The sequence below is a fragment of the Panthera onca genome, chromosome A2 (genome assembly GCF_046562875.1).
Source record: "Panthera onca isolate mPanOnc1 chromosome A2, mPanOnc1 haplotype 2, whole genome shotgun sequence".
Taxonomy (NCBI): domain Eukaryota; kingdom Metazoa; phylum Chordata; class Mammalia; order Carnivora; family Felidae; genus Panthera; species Panthera onca.
The window spans coordinates 3,849,987-3,877,433 of record NC_138340.1 but is presented as its reverse complement, the minus strand read 5'-3'; the positions used below and the strand labels follow the sequence as shown (position 1 = coordinate 3,877,433).

The following is a 27,447-nucleotide window of genomic DNA, read 5'->3' as shown; positions in this document are numbered from 1 at the left end:
TCTCTCTGGCCACCTGCTCACCTACTCCTCTCTCCCCTGCCGCCTCCTCCCACGCTCAGTGGGAGACAGATGACACAGCCGAATACGTAAGTAGCACCCCTGCTCGGCCATTGCAGTGTTCTCCCGCGGGCCGTGCAGTGACGTGACCCCGTCCCCACCTCCCCTCCCCTGCACTTCCCTGGTAAGAGGGTCTTCCCCCCCTGGGCCCCAGATGCCTACTGGTTACCTCTTGGAGCTGGCAGCCTCGGTTTTGAAGTCAGGCAAATGGGCACAGGAACCCCGCAGGAGTCCCGGACGCAGGGCACAGGACGTGACCCACAGGTTATATATGTCAGCCCTCTTGCCTGGATGGCCCCTAGGACCGGGCTCCCCTGCCCGTCCAGCCCGCAGCGCTGCTCCCTGTGGCTCGAGCTGTTCCTGCAGCCCCGACCCACCCCTGCACCCCACAGCCTCCCCGGTTGGACCCAGGCCTGGCAGATCCAGACTGGGCCTCTCTCTCCAACCCAGCCTGACCCTTTTATCACCCTTCCCGGTCTTCTCTGACCTCGAAGTTTCTCTCTGTGGCCAAAGTGTCCACTTGATCGGGGCCCTTGAGTGGCCAGAGGGTCAGTGGGCCCAGGGCAGGAAAGGAGGCCTGCAGTACCCTTTCCACCCCTCCGGGCTTTCTCAGGAGGCCCTGGGCCGGTTGGCATTGCTATGCCTTCTCTCCTCCGTCTGTCTTTCTAGAAGCCCTGACACAGAGGCGCGGGCTCTTAGGAGAGCCCCAAGCCTGATGTTCAATTGATACCCGTCCCACCCCCCAGGGAAGGGAGGGGCGGGGAGTTCCCACCGGGGTTTTGGCCCAGCCCCTCCCACGCACCAACACCCCGGGAGGGGGTGAATGTGGGGCTCAGGGGCAGGAGACCCTCTCTCCGTGCATCCCTGTCCCCCTCCTCGTGCCCCTGACCCAGGGCCGCCCCACAGCTCCCTGGCATGCTGGACCGTGTCTGTGAGTGTGCATGCGTGGGGACGTGGGCACACGTGCAGCCGCGTGAGGGTGGACGCAGATACGTGTGCGGGTTGGAGGGCTCCGACGTTTGCCAGAGAAGCATTTACCGAGCACCTACTGTATGTAGATCCCGTGTAGCCAGGGGCTGCTGCAGGTGTGGAGGGGACCGAGACCGACCTGAGCCCGCCCCCCTGGTGGTCACAGTCCAGTGCAGGAGAGGGCCGTGAATACACTTGACCCTTGAACGACGCGGGTTTGGACTGTAGAGCTTCACTTTTATGCAGAATGTGGGGTTTTTGTTTTGTTTTTGGGTTACGTTTTTTTTTTTTTACGAACACACTACAGCACCATAAACGTATTTTCCCTTCCTCAGATCTTCTGTCTCTTCTTTAACTGCTTTACTCTAAGGATACAGTGTAGAACGGGGCACCTGAGTGGCTGAGTCGGTTAAGCATCTGACTTCGGCTCAGGTCATGATCTCACGGTTCGTGGGTTCGATCCCCGCGTCGGGCTCTGTGCTGACAGCTCAGAGCCTGGAACCTGCTTCCGATTCTGTGTCTCCCTCTCTCTGCCCTTCCCCCGCTTATGCGCATGAGTGCACGCGCTCTCTCAAAAATTAACATTAAAAATATATACAACATCTGGTACATATAACATATAAGGTGTATGGGGCGCCTGGGTGGCTCAGTCGGTTAAGCGTCCGACTTCGGCTCAGGTCGTGAACTCGCGGTTTGTGAGTTCGAGCCCCGCGTCGGGCTCTGTGCTGTCAGTGCAGAGCCTGCTTGGGATTCTCTCTCCCTCCCTCTCTCCCTGGCCCTCCCCCGCTTGTACACACTCGCTCTCGCTCAAAATAGATAAACTTTAAAAGAAAAAAAGCATACAGGATGCGTGAAATCGAGTATGTTACCTGTAAGCCTTCTTCTAGCCAACAGGGGGCTGATTGTAGTCGAGTTTTGGGGGAGTCAGAAGTTGTGTGCAGATTTTTGGCTGCACAGGGCGGGAGGCGGGGGGGGGGGGGGGGGCTGGTCAGCGCCCCTCCCCCCCATGTTGTCCAAGGGTCAACGGTATGCGTCTCGTTAGAAGTCTGGCTGGGGCAGGGTATCGACAGTGATACAGAGGTTTACTCATCAGCTCTCGGGGGCAGGGCGGGGGAGGGGGGACAGTCCTGATTTGTAGCTTGTCCCCACTTCTGTGACGTAAATACTGCCCCACCGTGTCACCTCCAGGCTCCCTATGAGAGCGGGGTGCCTCATCAACCTGTAGCCCCTCTGCCCCAGGGAGGTGGGAGGAGGGTGGGTGCTCGCAGGTGCCCTCTGGTGGCCGCTGCGGGGCCGGGGGGGCCAGGACGGAGGGCGGGGCGGCAAGGGTGGGAGCCCCGGGTGACCGCGCCCGTCCGGGTGGAAGACGACGGGGTGCCGGGCTGCGTGTGCCCGTTTTAGCACGGACGTGTGACGTGTCGGGGGGTGTGCATGCGCTCGGATGCACGCCTCTGCCCGCGGACCGGGCCCCCCCCCCCCCCCACCGCCTGCCTTGCTTGACCCCAGCCTGGGGAGGGCGGGGGATGGGCAGGGCTGCTCTCAGCCCCGACTGTGTCGCCGACCCCTCCCCGTCCCTGCCCGCAGGAGATGGTCATCACAAACCTGCAGCCCGAGACCGCCTACTCCATCACGGTAGCCGCCTACACCATGAAAGGCGACGGTGCTCGCAGCAAACCCAAGGTGGTGGTGACCAAGGGAGCAGGTACGAGACCCCTGCACGGGCCCCCCGCCCCCAGACCGTCCCGCGGAGTCCTTGAGCTCGTGCGCTGGGCAGCGGGGACAGAGAGCCAAGGTGCGGGGGCTCCCCGGGAGGGCGTCCGGCCCTGCCACGTCCTAATCCCTGGCTTCCCTGCCCGCTTAGCTCCGGAAAGGTGGAAGCCGTTACCAGGCCTCTGTCCCGTCCGGGCTTCTCCGGGGCTGTTCCTTCTGCCTGGATACCCTTCTCCGGGCCAGCTGCTTGCTCCCCGTCCTTAGGTCTTTGATTCGCCCGCCCCTCCTCGGGAAGCCCTCCCCACCCCGCCCCCCGTGCCACAGCCTCGGTCCAGGGCTCCCTCCGGGCACCCCCAGCACCCCCGTGCTGCCCCCGTCACAGCGGTGATGGCCCCGAGTGGGTTGTGGTTGAAAGTTACCGTGCCCATCGTCCCCGCTGCCTGCGACGCCTCTTCTCCGTGCAGCCCTGCCTCAGTTTCCCCCTCCGGCCCCTCCAGGCCCCTACCACCTGTCCCGAGGGACTGTTTTTACCCCAGCCAACGCTGACGAGGGAGAGGCAGCCGTGTAAGGGGAGAGGGTTCTGGGCGGAAGGCACAGCCCGGGCAAAGGTGTGGGGTGGGGGACAAGTTGGTTGTGTTTCAGGAGTGACGGGTCCCGAGGCCTCCCCCACGCATCCCGCACCCACCCTCCCTCTGCCCACATAGCTTGATGTTCCTGGCCCGCGGGACAACCCCTCCCCACGCTCCTGCCAATCCTTGCCCATGCGGTTGGTTCCCTCCGTCTGCCTGGTCTCTGTATCCTTCTGTGTCCAGCACCCTCGTTACCCCTTCCAAGCAGCCTCCCCTGATCGTTTCCTCTTCTCTCAGGGACGTTGCACCACAGAACCCACTACACATGCTGTGGCTGCTCAGAGCACAGTTCCCAAAAGGTCCTGATAAGTCCTGCAGGGAAGAAGCCTGGTTTTATTGAAGATTTTTAAAGTTTATTTGTTTATTTTGAGAGAGACAGAGACCGCGCAAGCGGGAGAGGGACAGAGGGAGAGGGAGAGGGAGGGAGGGAGGGGGAGAGAGAGACAGAGAGAGAGAGAGAGAGAGAGAGAGAGAGAGAATCCCAAGCAGGGTTCCCGCTGCCAGCTGTGGGAGCCTGACGCGGGGCTCCGGCCCACAAACCGTGAGATCATGACCTGAGCTGAAACCAAGAGTCAGATGCTTAACCTCCTGAGCCAGCCAGGCACCTCAGGGTTGGTTTTCTTTGTAGAGCATCTCTACCGCAGGACTTAGCAGGACCTTGGCGCGTTGCTTGCGAGAACCACGGGGCAAGGGCAGGGTCGTGGACATTGCTGTGTCCCATGGGTGTTAATCCTGTGCCAGCAGGAGGCAAGGGGCAGATCAGTGAGGCACAAGATGACTCACTTCCTAACGAAAAGAAAAGAGAAGCGTCCGAGGGCGTCTTCTGACATCTGTAGATGTTTTCCCGCATCAGGTCCCCCGAGTCCCCTGCCTCCTCGCCCGCCCTCCCACTCGCCCGGCACAGTGCCGCCCCAGGGCCTTTGCACAGGCTGCTTCCCTTGCCCGGAACACCGTTTCCGCTGCCACCCTCGGCGGCCCTATGCCCTTGCTCCCAGGCCGGGATGGCCCTGTGGCCCTGACGCTCGCCCTGTCTCCCCGCAGTGCTGGGCCGCCCCACCCTGTCGGTGCAGCAGACCCCCGAGGGCAGCCTGCTGGCACACTGGGAGCCCCCGGCCGGCACCGCTGAGGACCAGGTGCTGGGCTACCGTCTGCAGTTCGGCCGAGAGGACTCCCCCCTGGCCACGCTGGAGTTCCCGCCCACCGAGGACCACTACACGGCGCCGGGTGTGCATAAGGGGGCCACGTACGTGTTCCGGCTGGCGGCCCGCAGCCGAGGAGGCCTGGGCGAGGAGGCGGCCGAGGCCCTGAGCATCCCCGAGGACGCGCCCCGCGGCCACCCGCAGATCCTCGAGGCGGCCGGCAACGCCTCGGCCGGCACCGTCCTGCTCCGGTGGCTGCCGCCCGTGCCCGCCGAGCGCAACGGGGCCATCGTCAAGTACACGGTGGCCGTGCGGGAGGCCGGGGCCTTGGGCCCCGCCCGAGAGACCGAGCTGCCGGCAGTGGCCGAGCCGGGCGCCGAGAACGTGCTCACGCTGCAGGGCCTCAAGCCCGACACGGCTTATGACCTCCAAGTTCGGGCCCACACGCGCCAGGGCCCCGGCCCCTACAGCCCCCCCGTCCGCTACCGGACGTTCCTGCGGGACCAAGGTAGGCGCGCGGCGATCCCCGCACCAGAGCCGGACCGGGCCTCGTGCCCACCCCCACCCCAGCCCCCTCCCTCTCCCCCCGCCCAGGTAAGTGGTCACTTTTCTGCTTCCTCGTGGACGCTCAAGGCGAGTCCGGACCCCGAGGCTCCGGCGTTGGCAAAGGTGGGACCAGCGCCCCCACCGCCCCCCCACCCCCACCCCCGCTCCCCCCCTCCCCTCCCCCCTCCGCCCCTCCTTCTCTCTTGCAGCCGCGCCGTCTTCCCCGGCAGGGACTTGGGACAGGGCCAGGCAGGGCCAGGCAGGAAGGCCACGGGCACAGGCACAGCGGATGGCAGGGAGCGCCTGGGCCGCCCCACCCCGCCCCGCCCCACCGCCCCGCCCCGCCCCACCCCTCCCCACACTCACGGGGCCTCTCCTCTGCTCTCTCCCACTTGGCTGCTGCCCCGCACAGTCTCGCCCAAGAACTTCAAGGTGAAGATGATCATGAAGACGTCGGTCCTGCTCAGCTGGGAGTTTCCTGACAACTATAACTCACCCACACCTTACAAGGTGCTCACCCCTCCCCCCCGCCCCCCGCCCCGGCAACAGGCGGCCCAGGCTAGGGGCTGGGGCTTGGCCAGGGCTGGCCGTCGGTCTTGAGTCGCGGCTTGGACCAGGCTGGGGGTTCAGCTGGACTCGGGGCTGAGATCAGGCGAGTGCGAGGACTGAGGCTCAGAAGCTGGGCTCGTCTTGGGACCAGGGCTCAGCTGGCGTTGAGACCCGGTCCGTGGTCAGCACTTAACCTGGGACGGGAACTCAGTCTGGGGTCAGGGCTCAGCTGGCGTTGAGGGATTGAGGCTCAGTCTGGGATCAGGCTCAATCTGAGGTTAGGGGTTAACAAGGGTGGGGACTCTGCTAGGATTGAGGCTCAGTCTGGGGTCAGGGCTCAGCTGGGATTGAGGATCTGTCTAGCACTGAGTTTTAGCCTGGGGTCGAGGTTCAGTCAGGATTGGGATTAGGGCTCGGTCGGGGCTGGGACTCAGTTGGGATTGAGGGTCTGTCTAGGGTCAGGGCTTAGTCCAGGGTTGAGGCTGCTTCTGGGATCGGTGCTCAGAGTTGGGGTTCAGCTGGGATTATGGCTCAGTCTGGGATCAAGGCTCAGCCAGGGTCAGGGGCTCACCCCAGGCCCCCGCTGAGCTAGCCTTGGCCCACAGATCCAATACAACGGGCTCACGCTGGACGTGGATGGCCGTACCACCAAAAAGCTCATCACGCACCTGAAGCCCAACACCTTCTACAACTTTGTGTTGACCAACCGAGGCAGCAGCCTGGGTGGCCTTCAGCAGACGGTCACTGCCTGGACCGCCTTCAACCTGCTCAGTGCCAAGCCCAGCGTGGCCCCCAAGCCCGACTCTGACGGCTTCATCATGGTGTATCTGCCCGACGGCCAGAGCCCCGTGCCTGTCCAGTATGATCCAAACCACCCCAGTGCCCCGAAACATTCCTCCCACCCCCATTAGCCAGCTTTGTGACCGGGGCCAGGCGCTCGACCTCTCTGTGCTTTGGTGTCCTCGCGTGTCTATAAAACGCGAGTCACAGCAGCCCCCATCTCGCGTGGTTGCCCTGGTACCTCTCACGGGCACCGTCGCTAAAGGCGGCCTTGTGTTTTCTCCTCCGCCATTCCGGATACCAGGAATGAGATCCAACCGGGGTTGAGGGTTCCCAACGGGGAGAGGAGGGCTCAGCTTGGGAAGCAGAGGAGAATTAAGGACTCCGGGGACGTTGTGGGTGTGGAAGCTGGGGCTTTGAAGGATGTGTAGGAGTTTAAGAAACAGAACCGGAGTAGGCTTTCGAGGCAGAAGGAACCACCCCTTCAAAAGCCTGGAGGCTTGAGTCAGGACCTAGTCCTGTATGGCTGGGGCTCCAGGGGAGTAGCAGGAGGGAAGACGCAGAGAGCAGGGGCTCCCCCATCCACCTCCAACCAAGGCATCCCTCGGACGCACCCCCGATCCTCCTTCTCCCGACAGGAGTTACTTCATTGTGATGGTGCCGTTGCGTAAGTCTCGCGGTGGCCAGTTCCTGGCCCCTCTGGGTAGCCCAGAAGACATGGACCTGGAGGAGGTGAGGGCCCGGGGCCCAGGCCCGTCCTGCCTCTTGTGTGCCCAGGCGCTGCCGGCCGGGCTCTGAGCCACCCGCGCCTCTGTTCCCGCAGCTCATCCAGGACATCTCACGGCTGCAGAGGCGCAGCCTGCGGCACTCCCGCCAGCTGGAGGCGCCCCGCCCCTACATCGCGGCCCGCTTCTCGGTGCTGCCACCCACCTTCCACCCGGGCGACCAGAAGCAGTACGGCGGCTTTGACAACAGGGGCCTGGAGCCCGGTCACCGATACGTCCTCTTCGTGCTTGCGGTGCTGCAGAAGAGCGAGCCGGTGAGTCCCGAGTGGTGCCTGCCTGCGTCCAGCCTCGCCCTCTGAGCGGGCAGGCCCCGAAGCGACCTCAGCCCCCAGGGCGCTGGCCTCCGAGCCAGACCCCCATCCTCCCGGCCTTCTGTGATCCGGGCTGAAGCAGAGCAGGGGGGAAGGGGAGAGAGCAAAGATTGGCAAGGGCCAGGCGGTGGGGGGGGGGGGGGGGGGGGGGGGTGTCCCCGGGGTCACGGGTCCTCGGGAGCCACCAGAGGCTTTAGAGTAGGGGAGGGAGACAGGTTTGTGTTTGAGGACCACCCACCTGGCCACGAGGCGCGGGACGGGCACTGACGGAGGCCCCTCGCGCCCTGTTCCTGCAGACGTTTGCGGCCAGCCCCTTCTCAGATCCCTTCCAGCTGGACAACCCGGACCCCCAGCCCATCGTGGACGGCGAGGAGGGCCTCATCTGGGTGATTGGGCCCGTGTTGGCTGTGGTCTTCATCATCTGCATTGTTATCGCCATCTTGCTCTACAAGAAGTGAGCCCCTCGCACTGCCCGCTTGATAGGAGGGAGGGCTTCCTGGAAGAGGAAGGCGGGTCCGGAAGGTCCAGGGAAGGGTTCTCTCGTAGAAGATACAGAAACGAGAAAACTCCGGCCCAGAGAGGTTAAGCCACCTGGTCAAAGTCACACAGCCTGGGGAAGGGCCGGGGTTCACAGCGGGCTCGTGATTCGGTTCCTCTTAAGGTCCAAGCTCCGCTCAGCGGGACGATTTGGGGTGGAGGCCGCCTCTGCCTAGTCTCACAAGGACAGTGAGTGTAGTGGCCACACAGGACACGTCTCAGCTTGGAAAGGGAAGGCTGGGACGTTCCTTTTCGTGGCGGGGACCCGAGCAGGAAGCATTAGCCCCGTTTTCCGGAGGAGACCAAGGCTCTGAGGGGTTAAGCAAGCCACCCAGCGTCCCCGAACAGGCCCCTTTTGGCCAGCATGGCCTCACCTGTCTTCTTTTCCCTCCTCCTCACCCGCGTGTGCTTTCGGGAGCAGCAAGCCCGACAGGTAAGGGTTGGCCCCATCCTAAGGAGACGTAGGGCAAGCGCTGAGGAGGAGGAACGGGGTGGCACCGTGCCCGTGGGGCGAGGGGACCCTCGGCTGTGCCGGCAGGCTGCGCGCGGTCCCGGGAACCCCAGTCCCACGTGTGCACGGTCCCTTTCCTCCCGGCTGGGTCGCTCACAGCCCCTGTGTTCACACGCGTACGTGTGCGTCTCTGGGCACGCTGGGCACACGCTGGCACGCTCACGGGCTCCTCTGCTTGCTCCCTCGAAGTAAACGCAAGGACTCAGAGCCCCGCACCAAATGCCTCCTGAACAACGCTGACCTCGCCCCCCACCACCCCAAGGACCCCGTGGAAATGAGACGCATTAACTTCCAGACCCCAGGTACGTGCCTCCCGCAGGCGCCGGGATCCTCACCGCCGGGGGCCGTAGCAGAGCGGAGGAGGAAGCAGCCGCCTTGGCGCTCGGCGGCCCCTCCTCTGCCCCTGCTGCGCCCTCCGGCGCAGTTAAGCGCCCGCTGCCCACCTTCCCGCGTGGACCCCAGCTTGGAGATTCCACAGGCCGGTTCCCATGACAGCCGAGTGAGGCTTTTAAAAACAAAACGCTGCCTTCCGTTGGCGGTCGGGGTCGTCCCTGGGAGCAGAAAGGACACCTCAAACTCAAACCGACCGAAACCCCCTCCTTTCTTCTGGCAGAAAGGGCCATGCTTCCGTCCCCACTTCTGGTCTCCGGGCCCCTCAGTGGTGGGTGTTCGGGTTTTTCCGTGGCCTTTGCCCATCCTCCCGTGGGATGTCCCCGTGGCGAGATACAGCGATGGTGCCTCCCCCCCCCCCCCCCTGCCCTGCCTGGCTCCTGTGTGCGGCCCCGCCTCCTGATGGTTCCCTGTAGAGTCACGGGAGCGAGCTAAAGTCGCCTGCCGTGCCTCGGGGAGACTGAACGAACCAGGGTCTTGTCCTCGATCGTCTTTACGTGCAGTGACCCACATACTTTCTCATCTTTTCCCTCTTACTGGGCTCATGCCGGCTGCTTCTCACCACATAAGGGGTTTTTAATTTAACCAATGGCTGCTGTTCTCCTTCTGGGCTCACAGCATGATTACATCCACCATCTATGCGCACCCAGTCTCTGCTTCCTGTCGGCCTCCTGTCTCGTATTAACTGTTTCCGACCAAAAGGAGATTTTAGACATCTGTATTCAACTGATGGCTGCAGTCACTGCTCAGCCCTTTGGCTAAGACAAAGTGTAACTGATGGCTGCAGTCCTGCATAAGGGATCGTGAAGGGTCTCCTGCGGCACCTCTCACGTACCACTTTTCTTCTTCTGTGTCTGGACTGGGTTACATCGGTTTTTCCATTTCCCTCCAGATGTTAATTTTTAACACACGTATTTAACTGATGGCTGCTGTTCTTAAAGCTCACGGCATGGGCCCATATGTCCTTCCCCTGCCCCCAAGCTCCTCCCTCACCATCCTGCCACTCATCTAAAGTCTCTGCTGACCCTAACGGGCGCCAAGGCCAGGTTGGTCTGGGGGGATGCGTTAAAAGAGCCTAGGGCCTCAGAATCTTCCCGAGGTCACGGCTAAGAGCCAGGACCGGCTGAAGTCCAGTCAGAGGGGGTACACGGCAGCTGCTGCAGGTTCTCGGGTCGGGGCCCGGGCAGCGTGCGTCCCTCGTCGTTTCAGTTTGCTCTGCCCTTTGCGTCTGTTGGCTGGCCATTGTGCGTGCGTCCAGCGGGGGATGGGGGGAGGCGGGGCCCCTGCGTGTTTTCATTTATTTATTGTTTGCTGTTTCTGCAGATTCAGGCCTCAGCAGCCCCCTCAGGGAGCCGGGGTTTCACTTTGAAAGTTAGTTCCTGTGTCTCTCTGTTCTCAGCTTCCTTTCGCGCACCCCCACACCCCCGTTTGTTTTCATCTCTGTCCACCTGTCCTGTGCTGGCTTCTCAAGGGAGTCGGGGGTCTGGTCCGTTGGGCCCGTAGGTTGCTGGTTGTGACTGTGTGTCTGGGGGGGGGGGGGGGTCCTCCGGCGTGACAGGCAGGGGGATCCACTGGGCAAACGGCCCTCGCTCCTTAGATAAGGGCTCTTGGGGAGCGCCCAGGGCAGCAGCTGTACGTAAGCCCGCCTGGCAGTCTTTTACGTCTGTCCCGGCCTGTAGCTCGGCCTGCCGGGCCCCAGGAGAGGAGAGGGGTCGTGCAGACGCAGACACTGGGGAGAAAGAGCCAGGCCCCCGCCCCGTTCCCTCCAGCAACCCCTCCTGCCGAAGGGTCACCATTCCATGTGCCAGATGAGGAAATGAGCCCCCGGAGGTCAGGGGCTCACCGCACCTGCTCCAAGCAGCTGCACAGACAGATGGGGACCCCCGAGCGCACACACAGACACACACACACACACACACACACTGCCCCCTGCTCCCCAGTTCCCCAGCTCTGCCCGGCAGAAGACGTTGTAGTCCTTCTGATCCCAGAAGGATCTGATCTCAGAAAGGGGTGGCGTCTCCGGCCCCTGCCCTGGGGAACAGTGTCTCTCCAAAGGCCTGGCCAGCCCCGTCTGCTTCTTCCATTTCTGTGTCACTTGCCCGCTTGTTGCCATGAGGCTCCGGGAGCTTGAGGTCCTCCAGGGCGACCCTTCCCCAGCCCCTGCGTCCCCAGCTGGGTTGGGAGCACTGAGATGGGTGGACGGCGTCAGCCGGGGTTGTCAGACTCGGCTGGAGCTGCTCCTCGAACGCTCCACCTGCAGACAGACCCCCAGGCCGGGGGTCCTGGCCCCGGCGTGGGCCGACCTGAGCCCTCCCCTCCCCCGCCACTCCCTCTAACCGCGGCTCGTGCATTGCACACTCACACTGTAGAGCCCCCCGCCCCCCGCCCCCCGGTCCCCGGGCCGGCTCCCAAGTGACCGGCCCGCACCACGGGGTCTGCTCTCCCCCCAGGCATGCTTAGCCACCCCCCGATCCCCATCGCAGACATGGCAGAGCACACGGACCGCCTCAAGGCCAACGACAGCCTCAAGCTCTCCCAGGAGTATGAGGTGAGCTAGCCCCGCCTCCTGCCCCCCCCGCCCCCCCGCCCCCCCCAGCGCCCGTCCTGACGCCCCCCACCTCCCCTTCCCCTGCAGTCCATTGATCCAGGCCAGCAGTTCACGTGGGAACATTCCAACCTGGAGGTGAACAAGCCCAAAAACCGCTACGCCAACGTCATCGCATACGACCACTCCCGCGTCATCCTGCAGCCCATCGAAGGTAGCGGCCTGGGCCCCGTCCCGCCCTTGCCCGTTGTGAAGTGTGGACGAGCCAGGACACGGAGGGGGAAGCTGAAGCCTGATTCTGGTCATGGCTCCAGCCAGAAGCCACCCGGGTGTTTTGGATACGTACTTAACTGATGGCTGCTGTCCGTAATCGGTTTCCACACGTCCCTCTGTGTCAGTTGTTCTCAATGCCCAGGAAGCATTCACATGCTGGGGGAGAGGGAGCTAGGAGCGTTTCGAGGGTGGACCAGAGACGCCGCTCCGACCCCGCGATGCACAGAACAGCCCCGCCACAGAGAAAGCTGGCCCCCAGTGGTTGTAGCGCTCAGGAGGAGAAACCACAAAATTCATGCTCCGTGGTTTCTTTGGGGAGAGCTTGGGGCAGTCTAGGAGGACTTGCAGGAAGCGGTGGGCCAGAGAGAACCAGCGTAGGAGACGACAGCACCCCTGTTGATCTCTGGCTTCTCCCCGGGCTGTAGGCATTGTGGGTAGCGATTACATCAACGCCAACTATGTGGACGGCTACCGGAGGCAGAACGCATACATTGCCACACAGGGGCCGCTGCCCGAGACCTTCGGCGACTTCTGGCGCATGGTGTGGGAACAGCGCTCAGCTACCATCGTCATGATGACGCGGCTAGAGGAGAAATCACGGGTGAGGCTGGACCCTGCGGCCCCCGAGCCCCCGGCCAACCCCCGCCCATGCTCACCTCCGTTCTCTTGCCTTCCACAGGTCAAGTGTGATCAGTACTGGCCCAACCGGGGCACGGAGACGTATGGCTTCATCCAGGTGACGCTGCTCGACACCATCGAGCTGGCCACGTTCTGCGTTCGGACCTTCTCTTTGCACAAGGTAGGACCCGGGCTGGGGCTGGGGCTGTGGGAGGGGGTGGTGGGGGCGGAAGAGGAAGACTGGAGGCCCCAGCTTCTGCCCTGGGAGCTCCCCAAGAGACACAGAAAACCAGGCATGTCGGCCCAGGCTGACCACATGGTCTTGTAGCCCACTTCGTAGATGGGGAAACTGAGGCTCAGAGGAGGGCACCTCTCCTCTCCAGCCACACCAGAAGGACAAAACCAGCAGAACCCAACTTAGCAATGAACCTGTTGTCTCCTTGCCCTCTGGCCTCGCACAGTCTAGGCCTGTGATGGGTGGAAAACAAAGCTAGAAAGTCTCTGCCAGCTGGGGTAGTCAGGACTGGGGCAGAGGGAATCTTTAGACATGTATTTAACTGATGGCTGCTGTCAGTTACATGGTTCCATGTGTCTCTCTATATCAGTTGTTCTCAACTGGGACAGTTTGCCATCTGGAGGGCATTTTTTAATTGTTATTATGGGGAGTGGAGGTGCTACTGGTACCCCAACGTTCCCCAGACTCCAGCCAGGTCTTCTGTCAAAACTAAGCACACGTGGTATGTCAGGGCTTGATTTGGGTGCTGAGACACCCCAAGGACCAAGACAGACAAACTGTCTTGCTCTTTCAGAGCGTAAGTCTAGTTGACAAGGCACTGACAACAAATATGTCAAGTAAGAAATCTTAACACACAGAAGGAGAAAAATAAAGTATCTGTCGGGAGACCTGGAGATGGTGAGGAAGGGAGCCATGAGGTCTGGGAAAACCGCATTCCTGGCAGAGGCTCAGCCTGTGCAAAGGTCCTGGGGCAGGATCATGCCTGGCATGATGAACCACCAGTGAGAAGGCCTTATATCATGGCTGTGGCAGAGTGACCGAGGAGGGGAGGGCCGGGAGGGGACCCGGCAGAGAATACAGAGCCTTGGGGAGGACTTGGTCTCTCACCCCAAGGTGGATGGGAGCCCTGGAGGGTGGTAGGCAGAGGAGGGCCAACCTGATTCAGGTGCTCACAAGTGCTCTCTGGGGGCTACTACGGGGAGGACAGACTAGGGCGGTGAGGATTGGAGCGGCGGGACCAGGGCAGAAGGGACTGGACCAGGGAGTATAGACGGAGGCAGAGCCACCAGTCTGGGGTCCTGTGTTGGATGCGGGGTGGGGGGGGGGGGGTGCCACTGGGTCAAGGGCCACTCCTCCTCTGAGTTCTGGCCAGAGCACCTGGGAGGAGGGAGCTGCCCCCCACCAAGATCCGGGGGTGGGTTTGGGGGGAGAGGCGGGGCGCGAAGCTGGCCGCCTCGGCTCGTGCGTCGTGGGCCACGGTGACGGGCAGTGTCCCCGTGGCCCCCAGAACGGCTCCAGCGAGAAACGCGAGGTACGGCAGTTCCAGTTCACGGCGTGGCCGGACCACGGGGTGCCCGAGTACCCGACGCCATTCCTGGCTTTCCTGCGGAGGGTGAAGGCCTGCAACCCGCCAGACGCGGGCCCCGTGGTCGTGCACTGCAGGTACCCCTGCCCGCCCCCCCGCCCCCCGCCCCCGGCCCTCCCTCGGGGGCCCCTGACCGCGACGCGTGTCCCCGCAGCGCCGGCGTGGGCCGCACGGGCTGCTTCATCGTCATCGACGCCATGCTGGAGCGGATCAAGCCGGAGAAGACGGTGGACGTGTACGGCCACGTGACCCTCATGCGGTCCCAGCGCAACTATATGGTGCAGACCGAGGACCAGTACAGCTTCATCCACGAGGCCCTGCTGGAGGCCGTGGGCTGCGGCAACACGGAGGTGCCCGCCCGCAGCCTCTACGCCTATATCCAGAAGCTGGCCCAGGTGGAGCCCGGCGAGCACGTCACCGGCATGGAGCTCGAGTTCAAGGTTGGGAGGCGGGACGCCGGCAGGGGCGGCGGGGGCGGCGAGATCGGGATCGGGGCCGCCGTTGGCGCTCCGGCTGGGAAAACACACAGCCCTGCCCGGCCCCGGGGGCCGGAGGCCGCCCCGCCGGTGACCCCGGGCCTCCCGGTCTCCGCAGCGGCTGGCCAACTCCAAAGCCCACACATCCCGCTTCATCAGTGCCAATCTGCCTTGTAACAAGTTCAAGAACCGCCTGGTGAACATCATGCCCTATGAGAGCACACGGGTCTGCCTGCAGCCTATCCGTGGCGTGGAGGGCTCCGACTACATCAACGCCAGCTTCATCGACGGCTACAGGTACCTCGCCTTCGCCCCGCCCCCAAGGGGCCTCCAGCCTCACAGGGGAAACGGAGCTGGACACAGGCAGGCGCGGCCGAGGGGGAGGGGCTCTTTAGCTGGGTATTTAACCGATGGCTGCTGTCTCCCTCTGTCCTCTCCCGTCGCTGGTTTTCAACCTGGGCGGTTCTGCCGCCCAGGGAAAACCGAGCAGTGCCTGGGGACATGCTGGTCCTAATGGGAGTGGGTGGAGGCCAGGGATGCTGCTGGACGCCACCCACTGCCCAGCCCGGGGAACGAACGCCTGTTCAGAGGCTGGAGGGTGACAGGAAACAACCTGTGCAGACACCCGGAAGGAGTTTCCGGGCACCTGACGAGGTGGGGGAGGTCGGGGGAGGCCCGGCAGCCTCTGGGAGGTGATGCAGCTCCCGAGGCTGGCGGTTTCCCCGGGTGCGCAACGGGCTCACGGAGAGGACCGAACGAGACAGACGGGGAGACGGCCCAGTGACCGGTGGGTCCTGAGTCGGCAGGGGCGTGGCAGGGGCGGGCACTGCATCTCACATGCCCCCCACCCGCACACCGCAGGCAGCAGAAGGCCTACATCGCGACGCAGGGGCCGCTGGCGGAGACCACGGAGGATTTCTGGCGTGCGCTGTGGGAGAACAACTCCACCATCGTGGTGATGCTGACCAAGCTGCGGGAGATGGGCAGGGTGAGCGGGGCGGGGCCGCTGGTGGGGCGGGGCCACGGGAGCCGGGGCGCGGCTGGGGCGGGGCCGGGGGCGGGGCGAGGGTGGGGCCAGGGAGCAGGGGTGGGGCCCGAGCCGACCGCCGCCCGCCTTCTCAACAGGAAAAATGTCACCAGTACTGGCCTGCCGAGCGCTCCGCCCGCTACCAGTACTTCGTGGTGGATCCGATGGCGGAATACAACATGCCTCAGTATATCCTGCGGGAGTTCAAGGTCACAGACGCCCGGGTGAGTATGGGGAGGGGTGGCTGGGAGGGCCTGGGACCCCGGGCCGGACTCTGCTCAGCACCACCTCGTGAGGTGGAGAAGGCTTCCCTAGTTGGGGGTAGAAGCAAAGGCCCGGGGGTAGGAGTAAGCATTGGGGGTTGGGAGGAGGAAGAGCGGGTCCTCGAGCTGAACGGTCACTCGTACCACCACAAGGGGGAAGAGAGGGCTGTGTCCCGTGCGGGTCCCACAGTCGAGCGTGTGCCGCGCTGCTCCCTAGGGAACAAGGCCCAAGGGGCCGTGCGAGAGGGAGCGAGCGGGGTGTCCCCTGGAAGCAGCAGTCTGTGGAGCTCTGTGTCGCAGCGCTGAAAGCAGGGTGGGGGAGACGTGACACAGGGTGCGGGGCCGTGGGCTGCGAGCGAGCGGCGGGGACGGGGTGGTCCCACCGCAGTGGGGAGGGGCGACGGGGCGTCACGCGGGTAGGGGTGGGAGGGGGCGGGGATTGGCTGGGACGAAGGGGCGGGTCAGTCGAGACGTTGCCAGCGGGTGGCGAAGGCTGATGAACGAACAGCGAACAGCGCGGTTGGTCGCGGCGCTCGGGGCGGGGCCCGGAGAATCAGTGGATGGTGTTGCTGGATGCGGCGAGGGTGGCAGCCGTGGGTGGTGAAGGATGAAAGCAAAAGGCGACGGCGTGGCGTGGGGCTCCCGCTGGACGGGAGGGGACACAGGAGCTCTGGGTGGCGGCTCGTGAGATGGCAGCACTGGACGAGGGGGCTGCTGGAGGGTGGCGTTGGCCGGTGACGGAAGGCGGGGCCGGAGGCCGGGGCCCCGGGCGGGAAGCCAGCCGTGACCGCTGCCGACCTGAGCGGCGCGGTCGGACCCCCTCCGTTGCAGGACGGGCAGTCCCGGACCGTGCGGCAGTTCCAGTTCACGGACTGGCCGGAACAGGGCGTCCCGAAGTCGGGGGAGGGCTTCATCGACTTCATCGGCCAAGTGCACAAGACCAAGGAACAGTTCGGCCAGGACGGCCCAATCTCCGTCCACTGCAGGTGAGCCCGGCTGGGGAAACTGAGGCCCAGCGAGCGCAGCCTCGAGCCCCACCCAGGCGGTCCCGCTGGGGCTGTCTGCGTCCCTGAGGCATCGGGCGGTCACACGGGGTTCGCTCGCGCGCGCGCGCGCGCGGGCCCCTGACCGGCTGTGCCCTCCCCCTCCCCCCCAACAGCGCCGGCGTGGGCAGGACGGGTGTGTTCATCACACTCAGCATCGTGCTAGAGCGCATGCGGTACGAGGGCGTCGTGGACATTTTCCAGACCGTGAAGATGCTGCGAACCCAGAGGCCGGCCATGGTGCAGACAGAGGTGAGGGCGGCGGGCGGGCCTCAGGTTCCTGTTCTGGGAGATGGGGGCGGTCACCTTGCATCCTGGGTCATCTGGGAAGGTCCTCGGCACCTGTTTGGGGCCGGAAGGGGATTAGTCGGCCCTTTTGACACGAGGATAGACCGAAATCCAGAGCCGGGGAGCAGCCCAGGGCGTGGGGCAGCTCCCCAAGTCACAGCACGTTCATGGCTCAGCCAGGCCCCGACACAGGCCACGGCCCCCGAAGTCCCCCTGCTCCCCAGATGGGGAAAGCGAGGCCCAGAGCTAGAAGGGACTTCCCTGCGACCGCGTTCCTCAAGACCGTCCCGTCGCTCGGGAGACAGTGCTGGAGTGGGACTCCCAGCCCCGAGGGCACTGTTGCAGCGGGGGGGAGGGAGTGCGGGGACGGCGCCCAGCCTCCGCCACCGTGCAGAGGTGCGACTTGCCCCTGCTGCAGGAGCCGGGCGCCCGCCTTGCTCCCGAGGGCAGCGGGGAGCCCCGGCAGGCTAAGGAGGTGCAGAGGCGCCGACCTGAGCCGCGGTTCCCTCCCTCCCGCAGGACGAGTACCAGTTCTGTTACCAGGCCGCGCTGGAGTACCTCGGAAGCTTTGACCACTATGCAACCTAACGCCATGGTCGCCGCTGGCCCCGTGCCACCGGCCTGGATGCCTCTGCCCCTGCCGGGTGGGCCCCCGGAGACCTGGACCCCCGGCCGCCAGGGCAGGAGCGGGCAGCGGCCACGTTTCCGCTCGGCCTCCAGGAACGATGCGGCCCCCCGCAGCCTCGCCGGCCCGGCCACCGCCTCCGGCTACTGTCACATTCCTCATTTCCTTCCGATTCTGAACCGAGAGATTCCGGGGTGGGGGGGTGGGGGGGTGGGGGGGGTGGGGGGGCGGTGAGCCAACAGGGGTTCTCCCCGGAACCGGAGGCGGGCAGGGCGGCCAGCTCGAGCCCCGGTCCTACCCCGCCCCTCCCCCCGCCCCCGGAGAGCCCTCCTGCCCTGCAGCCTGGTGTGGGGGGTGGGGGGTCCCACTGGGCAAGGGGCTCAGGATTCAGCTTTCTTTTCCAACTCAGTGTAACTGTATCCAGTGACATTTCTTTTTTTAAATAGTGTATTTTTTTTTTCATTTTTTTTTAAAGAAGAAACAAACAGAAAAAAAAAAGACTTACCAGTCAACAAATTTAAAAAGAAGAACTTTGCGTATTCCTGTTCCGTTCACAGACAGTCTATTTTTTCACCGTAGAGAACGTTCTCGAGCGACGGCTGTGTTCCCAGGCCTGCGCGTGCGGGGTCGGTCAGCCAGCCCCCAGGGCCGCCTGGCTTCCTTCTCCTGCCGTCGGAAGGTGGGCCCCACTTAAGAACAGAAGGCTCTTTTGCTCCTGGTTTCTTCCCTTTTTTTGCATTTTTCTTTTTTTTTCTTTTCTTTCTTTTTTTAATTCTGAAACATATCAAGGACCGTTCTGAGGGTGGGGCAGCAGGGGGACTCCGGCCCACCAGCGTCAGGTTCAAACCCACCGGGGTGGGTGCTGCCTCCGAGGAGAGGGCAGCAACCCCCCCACCCCGCCGCCTGAGCCCCAGCCGTCTCCCGCCCTTGTGGAGGGGGGACTGGACAAAACAGGGGGGGGGTCCCACTTCTTCTGGGAGAGAGAGAGAGACCATGTTCTGCGCGGATCAGGGACCCTTTCCCTCTGGAACTACGGGGCGGAAGACTGGGATCCCCCCCACCCCCGAGAAAGTGAGTTTTTCTCTTTGTATAAGAGTGGGTCTGCCGTCGCTTTCAACACTGTTTATTCAAACGGAAGCAGCTGGGTGGTTTTCCCACCTCTGCGTATGTAGATATATCGACTTTGTATTAAAGGAAGATCGTCTGACCCCGGCCGGTGGTGGAGTCTTTGTCCTAACCCCGTCCATCCCGTCCCGTCCCTGGGGCAGGCGGGTGCCCGGAGAGCTGGTCTGTACTCCTTCCGTCGCGTAAACAGTCTGCTCAAGAATGTGGCCCGGAGAGGTCGTGTTGCTCGTCCAAGGTCACACGGTGTCTAAAGGGCCGTACTGGGATCTGAGAACCCAGAACCAGAGGGGCCGGGCCAGCTCTGACAGGGCAGTCATCAGCCCAGTTTACAGATGGGGAAACAGAGGCTCAGAGAGGGACAGGTGCCGCCTGCAAGTCACACAGTGGGTTTAAAGCAGAGCTGGGACTCGTGCCCCGCCAAAGGCCACGCCATGCTGCCCTCCCCTGACGGAGCGGAGTCCGTGGAGGGAAGCACGGGGTTGGAGCCACTGTTCTCCCCACGCCATGGGCCACCCAGTGAGTGGATCCATACGCTGAGCTGGTCAGACGCTGGGGGCTGCAGGGTGTGCCCGAGCCTTCCTCCTCTGGCAGGGGTGCCGGGGGGTGGGTTGAACGATCCCTCCCGTGGTCACAGAGGAGCTCCAGGGACAAGAAGGGTGGCCTTGGGGCAGGGGCCCAGCCTAGGAAAGGGTAGGGTCACCCGTTTGAGAAACCATCAGATCCAGGAGTCAGAAAGTCTATAAAGTAGCTGGAAGTAACGCCATTAACAAGCTTAGTCAAACAGATTTATCAGACCCTATATCCCCCACCCCCAGGCTTCTCAGACACACGCAGAACATTTCTACAGATCAGCAGTGGAGATCTTCACAAATCCCAAGAAACAAGTAGATAACCAGATGTTGGCCTCAAGGGGTGTTAGCCTCCCTTAAGAAGGGCTTACGGTAAAAAAAAGAAATGGAAAGTAAAAAAACGTAAAGCACATTTCTAAGCAAGGCACAGGTTAAGGAAGGAATCGACATGAAACTTACAAAGCTTTTGAAACAGCAATTGGGATAGTAGGTGACATCATGTAACCTGTCAGACGCAGACAGAGGGAGACCCAGAGCAACGTGTACAGCCTGGAACATGTTGAAAATGAGAAAGACCTGAACCAAGCTTTCGATTCAAATAACTAAAAAAGAATAAATGTCGGTAAAAAAGAAAGCAAGCTAAAAAGATTTAACTTCTGGACGGTTTCGAGGTTTTTTGGTTTTTTTTTTAATATCTTTTGAAAGAGAGGGGCGCCTGGGTGGCGCAGTCGGTTAAGCGTCCGACTTCAGCCAGGTCACGATCTCGCGGTCCGTGAGTTCGAGCCCCGCGTCAGGCTCTGGGCTGATGGCTCGGAGCCTGGAGCCTGTTTCCGATTCTGTGTCTCCCTCTCTCTCTGCCCCTCCCCCGTTCATGCTCTGTCTCTCTCTGTCCCAAAAATAAAAATACAAAACGTTGAAAAAAAAAAAAAAAAAAAAAATCTTTTGAAAGAGAGAGCATGAGCAGGGGAGGAGCGGGGGGGGGGGGGGGGGGGGGGAGGGGGGAGGGGGAGGAGACAGAATCGGAAGCAGGCCCCAGGCTCCCAGCGGTCAGCACAGAGCCCGACGCGGGGCTCGAACCCACAAACCGTGAGATCATGGCCTGAGCCCATCTCTGGTGCTCAACCGACTGAGCCACCCAGGTGCCCCCCGAGGTTATCGTTTTGCATCAACCGAACGAAAACCTTTGAAAACCCCAGAAGTTAGATAAATCTGAGCTAAGTACAACAATCAAGAAAAGAGAGTAACCAGGAAGGTGGAAATCACTACAGATGGAGGCTCGCTTCTCTTTCCTTGTGAAACGCGTCAGGGGCGCCGGCGGAGGCGGTGAGCTGGTGTGTGGGTCTCCCTTGTCCCACTGTGGGATGGGGGGGGGGGGGGCGCGGACAGTGAAGGGAGAAAGATTAGGAAGAAGCAGGACCACGTCAGAGTTCCTGAGCCCAGATGACAAGTAGGGGGGAAGGGATCTTCTTAGTAACAGACTGTGGGACAAAGACGGACGGAACCGGCAGATTCTGACCCAAGCCTGGTCGTGCCTGAATCGTTCGGGACTTGACCAAGACTGCTCTGCGCAGAGAATCCTGCCCTCAAAACCCACCCCTCTGAGGAAGCAGCTGTTTTCCTTCTTTGGTCTCCCGAACCCTCTAAACAGGGTGTACCTTTCCCTCCGAACCGGAAACAGGACAAGGAGGGTCTCCAGGGAAAGATAACCTGTGTGACCCTCAGCGCTGGGGCTCAATCCTTGAGATGCTCCTGCTTATTGGTGCTGGTAGCACTGTTCCAAAGGCTCCGTGGAAACTGAGGACACGTAAGGAATTGCCTCAAACCCACAGACGTGACCAGAGACAGCATCTCCAGGCGCCCTGGCCCTACAGCAGGACAGCATGACCTCAGCCCCATTCATTGAGCGCTTACTGTATGCTTCGGCTCGTGCCGCATCGTCTAAGCCTTCCAACGACGCGCCGGTGGGCAGATGAGGGAACTGAGGCGCAAACAGGTCGGGTCTCTTACCCAAGATCACACTGATAATACACAGTGGAGCCCGGACGTGACTTTGCCCGTGTCCCAGAGCCCTCGTGAGGGCGTTCGAGGCATCTGCGTTCCACCTGCCCACGGCCGGCCTCACCCCCAGGCGGGAAGGGGCGGGGCCTAGAACAGAGCCCATCACCAAGGACTTGGGGACCAAAGCGCTCCGGGGAGTTCAAAGACCCTAAGTACACCCTTTGTCCCGAACGACATCACGTTACAACGTTGAAAGCAAAAACACCCGTGAGGAGAAACGGATCAAACCACGGCCGTGCAGGAGACTGAACCTAACTCGGCAAAGGAAAAGACCGAGCTGGCAAAACAGGAAGGATCCTGAGATCAGGAGCGCAGTGGCAAACGCGGTCAACTGCATACGTACGACGGGACTTTGTGCCCAACAAATAGAAAAGGCCCATTCTGGGCGAACAGGGAGAGCCATCACGCAACCGGACCGTGTGTCGGGATAAAGGCGAGCTCCGCGTTCAGACTTCACTCGCTACCCACGACGCAACAGAATTTAGAAATCAGCGTGGATTCGTGGTTCCTCAAGGCCACGTAGATGGAAGCGTTAAACAGGAGTTCAGTCGCACGTATACTACAAGGTGTTCAGCGCTGGATGACGAGACCGTTGCAAATAAAAACCAAAAACGTACCCGGCGATCAATTTTAAGTCTTAACGTGCATTTGCGGGGTGGAGGGAGGTCACTGAATATAAATGAAATAAGCAAGGACGTATTCAGAGGGAAATAGGTAGCCTTGCTATAAATGTGAGGAAAATAACAAAATAAACTCGTTAAGATTTCACCTTGATCATCTACAAAAAAAAAGAGAACAAACCCAAGGAAAGTCTAGGGAAAATACTAAGAAAATCAGAAATTAATGAGTGGGGAACTACAGGGACGCCTGGGTGGCTCAGTCGGTTGAGCGTCTGACTTCGGCTCAGGTCATGATCTCACAGCTCGTGAGTTCGAGCCCCCAGGTCGGGCTCTTTGCTGACGGCTCGGAGCCTGGAGGCGGCTTCGGATTCTGTGTCTCCGTCTCTGCCCATCCCCCCACTCGCGCGCGCACTCTCTCTCTCTCTCTCTCTCTGTCTCAAAAATAAATATTAAAAAATTAAAGAATCACTCTGAGCAAAACAGGCTGCAAGAATTTCATTACATTAACTAATATGGAACCTTTAAAAAATTTGTTTTAATGTTTATTTTTGAAAGAGAATGTGTGCGAGTGGGAGAGGGGCAGAGAGAGAGGGAGACAGAGGATCCAAAACAGGCTCTGCGCTGACAGCAGAGGGCCCGATGTAGGGTTTGAAGTCTTGAATCACAAGATCATGACCTGAGTCGAAGTCAGATGTTTAACTCCCTAAGCCACCCAGGCCACCCCAACATGGAACATTTTAATTTTCTTAAACCTGGTACATTTTAACACACATAAAGCAAATACGTATTCGGGATAAACACATGCCAGCAAATATATAAAAACTCATCTCTGTGGCAACACTACCCAAAGCAATCTACCGATGCAATGCAATCCCTATAAAAATCCCAAAGATCTTTTTTGCAGAAATGACAAACTCAATTCTCAATCTCTTTTGGAATTGCAAAGGATACACCAAAAAAATCTTGACATACAGCAGAATAAAACAGAATAGACAAAACAATCTTGAAATAGAACAATAAAGTTGGAGGACTCACATTTCCTGATTTCAAAACTTACACTAAGCAAAATACTGTGATGCTGGCATAGGGATAGACCTATAAATCAATGGAATGCAGTCGAGAATCCAGAAAACCCATACATCTATGACGAATTGATTTTTGACAAGGGTGTCCAGACCATTCAGTGAACGAACAGTCTTTGACAAATGGTGCTGGGACGATGGGAAATCTACATGCAAAAGAACTATTGGACCCCAACCTCACACCATATCCAAAACTTAACTTAAAATGGCTCAGAGACCTAAATGTAAGAGCTACGACTATGAAGCTCTTAGAAAAACTCATCTATAAACAAATTCAGGGTAGGCGTGCCTGGGTGGCTCAGTCATTTGAGCATCCAATTCTTGATTTGGGCTTAGGTCGTGATCCCAGGGTCATGGGATCAAGCCGCGCATTGGGCTCAGGACTGAGTGTGGAGCCTACTTAGGATTCTCTCTCTTTCTCCCTCTGCCCCTCTCCCCTGCTCTCACTCTGTCTTCAAAAAATAAAAATAAATAAATTTTAAACAAATTCAGGGGAAGTGCTCCCTTTGGGCAAGATGAAGGGGAACGCATTCAGCAAAGGGTACGTAGGTACATTCAACTATGTGTAGTGTTTTGCTTTTTAAGTTAGGTGTAAAGAACACGCTATTAAATCACTTCTATGTATGAGGAATTATAAAATAAAAAATATAATATATCCATAGGAAGAGGGAGAAATATTACCCAAGCATTAGATGTTTACAGATAAACTTCTCTAACTTGATAAATTAATTCGATAACGTTGAAATTTCAGAAGCGAAGTTGGCAAACTTTTTTCTTCGAAGAACCACATATAAATATTTTAGACTTTACAGACTAAAAGGACTCTGTTACAACTAGTCAGCTGGGCTGCCATGGCACTCAAACTGTCACAGACAAACCGAATGGCCATGGCTGTGTTCCAATAAAATGTTATTTACAAAAACAGGTGGTGGGCTGGTTTTGGCCCACAGGTCACAATTTGTCAATCCCTAATTTAGAAACGTGCCCATTGTATTCAGAAACGAGACAACGAATATCCATTATCAGAACAATTATTTCATGTAATTCTGGTGACACCAGCCAATGTAATAAGACAAGAACAAGAAATGAGGTACAAATTTGAAAAAGACAAAGTTTTTAATATTGCCAAAGATAGGATTGCCTACCTAGACAACTCAGAAGAATCACCTTAAACTGTGTTACAGGCAATAAGGAAATCCAAAAAAATACCAATTATGAAGCCATCATAAAAAGTCATTGGCGGGGTACCTGGGTGGCTCATTCACTTGAGCATCCAACTCTTGATTTTGGCTCAGGTGGTGATCTCACAGTCCGTGGGTTCGAGCCCTGCTGTCAGCACAGAGCCTGCTTGGGATTCTCTCCTCTCTCTCTGTCCCTCCCCTACTTGTGTTCTCGCTCAAAATACACAAATAAACGTTAAAACGAAAGTCATTGGCTTATTTCTGAAGTTGGGGCAGCTCAACTAAGAACACTTCCAGCCGCAGAGAGCTCTGATCCGATTTCTTATCAGCTGCTCGGCACAGTCACTTTTAGACCTTTATGACCACATGCTCACAGCCCAGAAGAAAAGTAATTCTCCACATAAAAAGAGAGGTCTGCCACACTCCCACACTTGGCATTTGAATCCGCCTCTTACTCTCCATGCAAAGTCAGGCAGAATTCACAGGCTCTTCTCTAACCTGTGGGTGTAACCAGTTAGGCTTCTCCCTTTAGTTTGCAAGTACTTGCTTGAAAGACGGGATTTTTTTAAGTCATTGTTTTGTAGCACTAGGATGTGTACGAGTACTACCTCGTATAAGTCAGCTATGTGATAGATGCTTCAGAAAAGAAGAGAGGATCTTAATAATGAAAATAATAATAAAGTTAGTAGGTAAAAAAAAAAAAAAGATGGATGTAAAACAGCATATTTGCAGAGTCTCAAAGTATCTTCACACAAGATGCTTTTTAATTACAAAGGGAAAAGAACTTAACATCGGGGAAGCCTGTCGACCAAGACCTTAACCAAGCGATCAAAGTCAACGCCCCCTAGCGACCAGACCCATCGACACCACACACCGCATGGTTCACTGCACTGAGACGGAAGGCCCCGGGATCACTTCCATGATATTCTTGTCCCCAAAGGCACCACCTCAGTCGAATCATGAGTGAACACCAGGCAGACTCGAGGTGATGGAGTTGCTACAAAACAACCAACCAGTAGCCTTGACGGTGTTGCGACTGTAAAACATCAAGAAATGAGAACCTATCACAGACCAGAGGAAACTGCGGAAGTGTGACGGCAAGACGCATCTTGTAGTTCTAGGTTGGATTCTGGACCAGAAAAAAGGACACGAGAGGCAAACTGCTTCAATTTGAATAAAGTCGGGGGGCGCCTGGGTGGCTCAGTCAGCTAAGCGTTCACCTTCGGCTCAGGTCATGATCTCATGGTTCGTGAGTTTGATCCCTGCATCTGGCTCTCTGCTGTTGGCACAGAGCCTACTTTGGAGCCTCTGTCTCCTCTCTCCCCGCCCCTCCCCTGCTCACTCTCACTGTCAAAAATGAGTGAACGTTTTTTAAAAGTTAAAAAAATTGAATAACGTCTGTAGATTAGTTACTGGCACTGTATCAATGTCAATTTCCTGATTTCACCAATGCACTGGGCCATGAGGAAGAGGCTGAGTTAAGAATACACAAGAACTCTCTATTTTATTTTTTTATTTTTTTTTAACGTTTATTTATTTTTGAGAGAGAGAGACAGAGCGTGAGCAGGCAAGGGGCAGAGAGAGAGAGGGAGACCCAGAATCCCAAGCAGGCTCCAGGCTCCGAGCTGTCAGCACAGACCCCGACGTGGGGCTCGAACCCATGAACCGGGAGATCATGACCTCAACCGAAGTCAGACATTTAGCCTACTGAGCCACCCAGGCGCCCCGTGGAACTCTCTACTATTTTAGCAATTTACTTGGGAGTGTAAAACTATTCCAAAATAAATAGTTATAATTTTTATTGAATTATAATTAATTTACAATATTAAATTAGCTTCAGATGTACGTGATAATGATTCTTTTATACCTTATGAAATAATCACCATGATAGGTCTAATCACCATCTACCACGATGTAAAGTTATTACAGTACCACTGACTCTATTCCTTATGCTGTACGTTATACCCCTGTGACTTATTTATTGTATAACTGGAAGTCTGTACCCCTTGATTATCCTCACGTACTTCACCCATCGCCCCCACCCCCTCCCCTCTGAGGGACAGAGAGGGCCCCTTTTATTTTTTTTTAGAGTCCCCATATGAGCGACATCACATAGTATTTGTCTCTCTGACCCTTTTCACTTAGCATAATACCCCCTTGCTCCATCCATGTTGTCACAAATGCCAAGACTTCATTCCCTTTAATGGCTGAGTCATAGTCTGTGTAGACACACACCACACCTTCCTTATCCATTCCTTATCACTGGACGCTTAGTGGCTGTTGTAAATAATGCTGCAATGACTATAGGGGTGAATGTACCTTTTTGAATTAGTGTTTTTGTTGTCCTCAGATAAACACTGAGAAATGGGATTCCTGATTCATAGGGTAGTTCTTTTTTTTTTTAATGTTTATTTATTTTTGAGAGAGAGAGTGTGAGCAGGGGAGAGGCAGAGAGAGAGGGAGGCACAGAATCCGAAGCAGGCTCCAAGCTCGGAGCCATCAGCACAGAGCCTGATGCGGGGCTTGAAACCATGAACCGTGAGATCATGACCTGAACCGAAGTCAGATGCTCAACCAACTGAGGCACCCAGGTGCCCCCCCCACCCCGATCATAGGGTAGTTCTATTTTTAGTTTTTTAGGAGCCCCCATACTGCTTTCTATGGAGGCTGCACCAGTTTGCATTCCCACCGACAATGCAAGAGGTTCCCATTTCTCCACATCCACGCCAACACCTGTTGTTTCTTGTGTTGTTGATTTTAGCCACTCTGACAGGTGTGAGGTGGTTTTGTGGTTTGGGTTTGTATTTCCCTGATGATGAGTGATGTTGACCATCTCTCATGTGTCTGTTAGCCCATCTGGATGTTTTCTTTGGAAAAGTGCCGATTCATGTCTTTTGCCCATTTTTTAATAGGGTTGTTTAGTTTTGTTATTGTTGTTAAGTTGTAGGAGTACTTTATATATTTTGCATATCAACCCCTTATCAGATATATTATTTACAACTATCTCTCTCCCATGCACTTGGTTGCCTTTTCATTTTGTCAGTGGTTTCTTTTGCTGTGCAGAAGCTTTTTAGTTTAATTGAGTCTTTGTTTTTGCTTTTGTTTCCCTTACCCAAGGAGAAAGATTCAGAAAAATATTG

The 27,447-nt window shown here is 58.5% G+C and overlaps 1 protein-coding gene across 13 annotated transcripts in view; it reads left to right on the top strand.

Moving 5' to 3' along the window:
- Positions 1-18,879, top strand: part of PTPRS (protein tyrosine phosphatase receptor type S) — a 68,784-nt gene extending 49,905 nt beyond the window's left edge. For 2 of the 13 annotated variants that reach the window (XM_078443534.2, XM_078443532.2), the window contains 23 exons: positions 60-86; positions 2,611-2,728; positions 4,407-5,012; positions 5,463-5,560; positions 6,205-6,458; positions 7,018-7,111; positions 7,203-7,418; positions 7,772-7,929; positions 8,434-8,445; positions 8,713-8,825; positions 10,237-10,284; positions 11,364-11,461; positions 11,549-11,672; positions 12,157-12,332; positions 12,411-12,530; positions 13,873-14,027; positions 14,105-14,390; positions 14,545-14,723; positions 15,288-15,414; positions 15,552-15,677; positions 16,548-16,702; positions 16,876-17,011; positions 17,567-18,879. In XM_078443534.2, the coding sequence (XP_078299660.1) occupies positions 60-86; positions 2,611-2,728; positions 4,407-5,012; positions 5,463-5,560; positions 6,205-6,458; positions 7,018-7,111; positions 7,203-7,418; positions 7,772-7,929; positions 8,434-8,445; positions 8,713-8,825; positions 10,237-10,284; positions 11,364-11,461; positions 11,549-11,672; positions 12,157-12,332; positions 12,411-12,530; positions 13,873-14,027; positions 14,105-14,390; positions 14,545-14,723; positions 15,288-15,414; positions 15,552-15,677; positions 16,548-16,702; positions 16,876-17,011; positions 17,567-17,635 (3,495 nt within the window). In that variant the 3' untranslated portion in view covers positions 17,636-18,879. The remainder of the gene's footprint in view (positions 1-59; positions 87-2,610; positions 2,729-4,406; positions 5,013-5,462; positions 5,561-6,204; positions 6,459-7,017; positions 7,112-7,202; positions 7,419-7,771; positions 7,930-8,433; positions 8,446-8,712; positions 8,826-10,236; positions 10,285-11,363; positions 11,462-11,548; positions 11,673-12,156; positions 12,333-12,410; positions 12,531-13,872; positions 14,028-14,104; positions 14,391-14,544; positions 14,724-15,287; positions 15,415-15,551; positions 15,678-16,547; positions 16,703-16,875; positions 17,012-17,566) is intronic. The other 11 variants (XM_078443542.2, XM_078443541.2, XM_078443536.2 and 8 more) reach the window with 10 other exon arrangements.
- Positions 18,880-27,447: the final 8,568 nt, after the last annotated feature.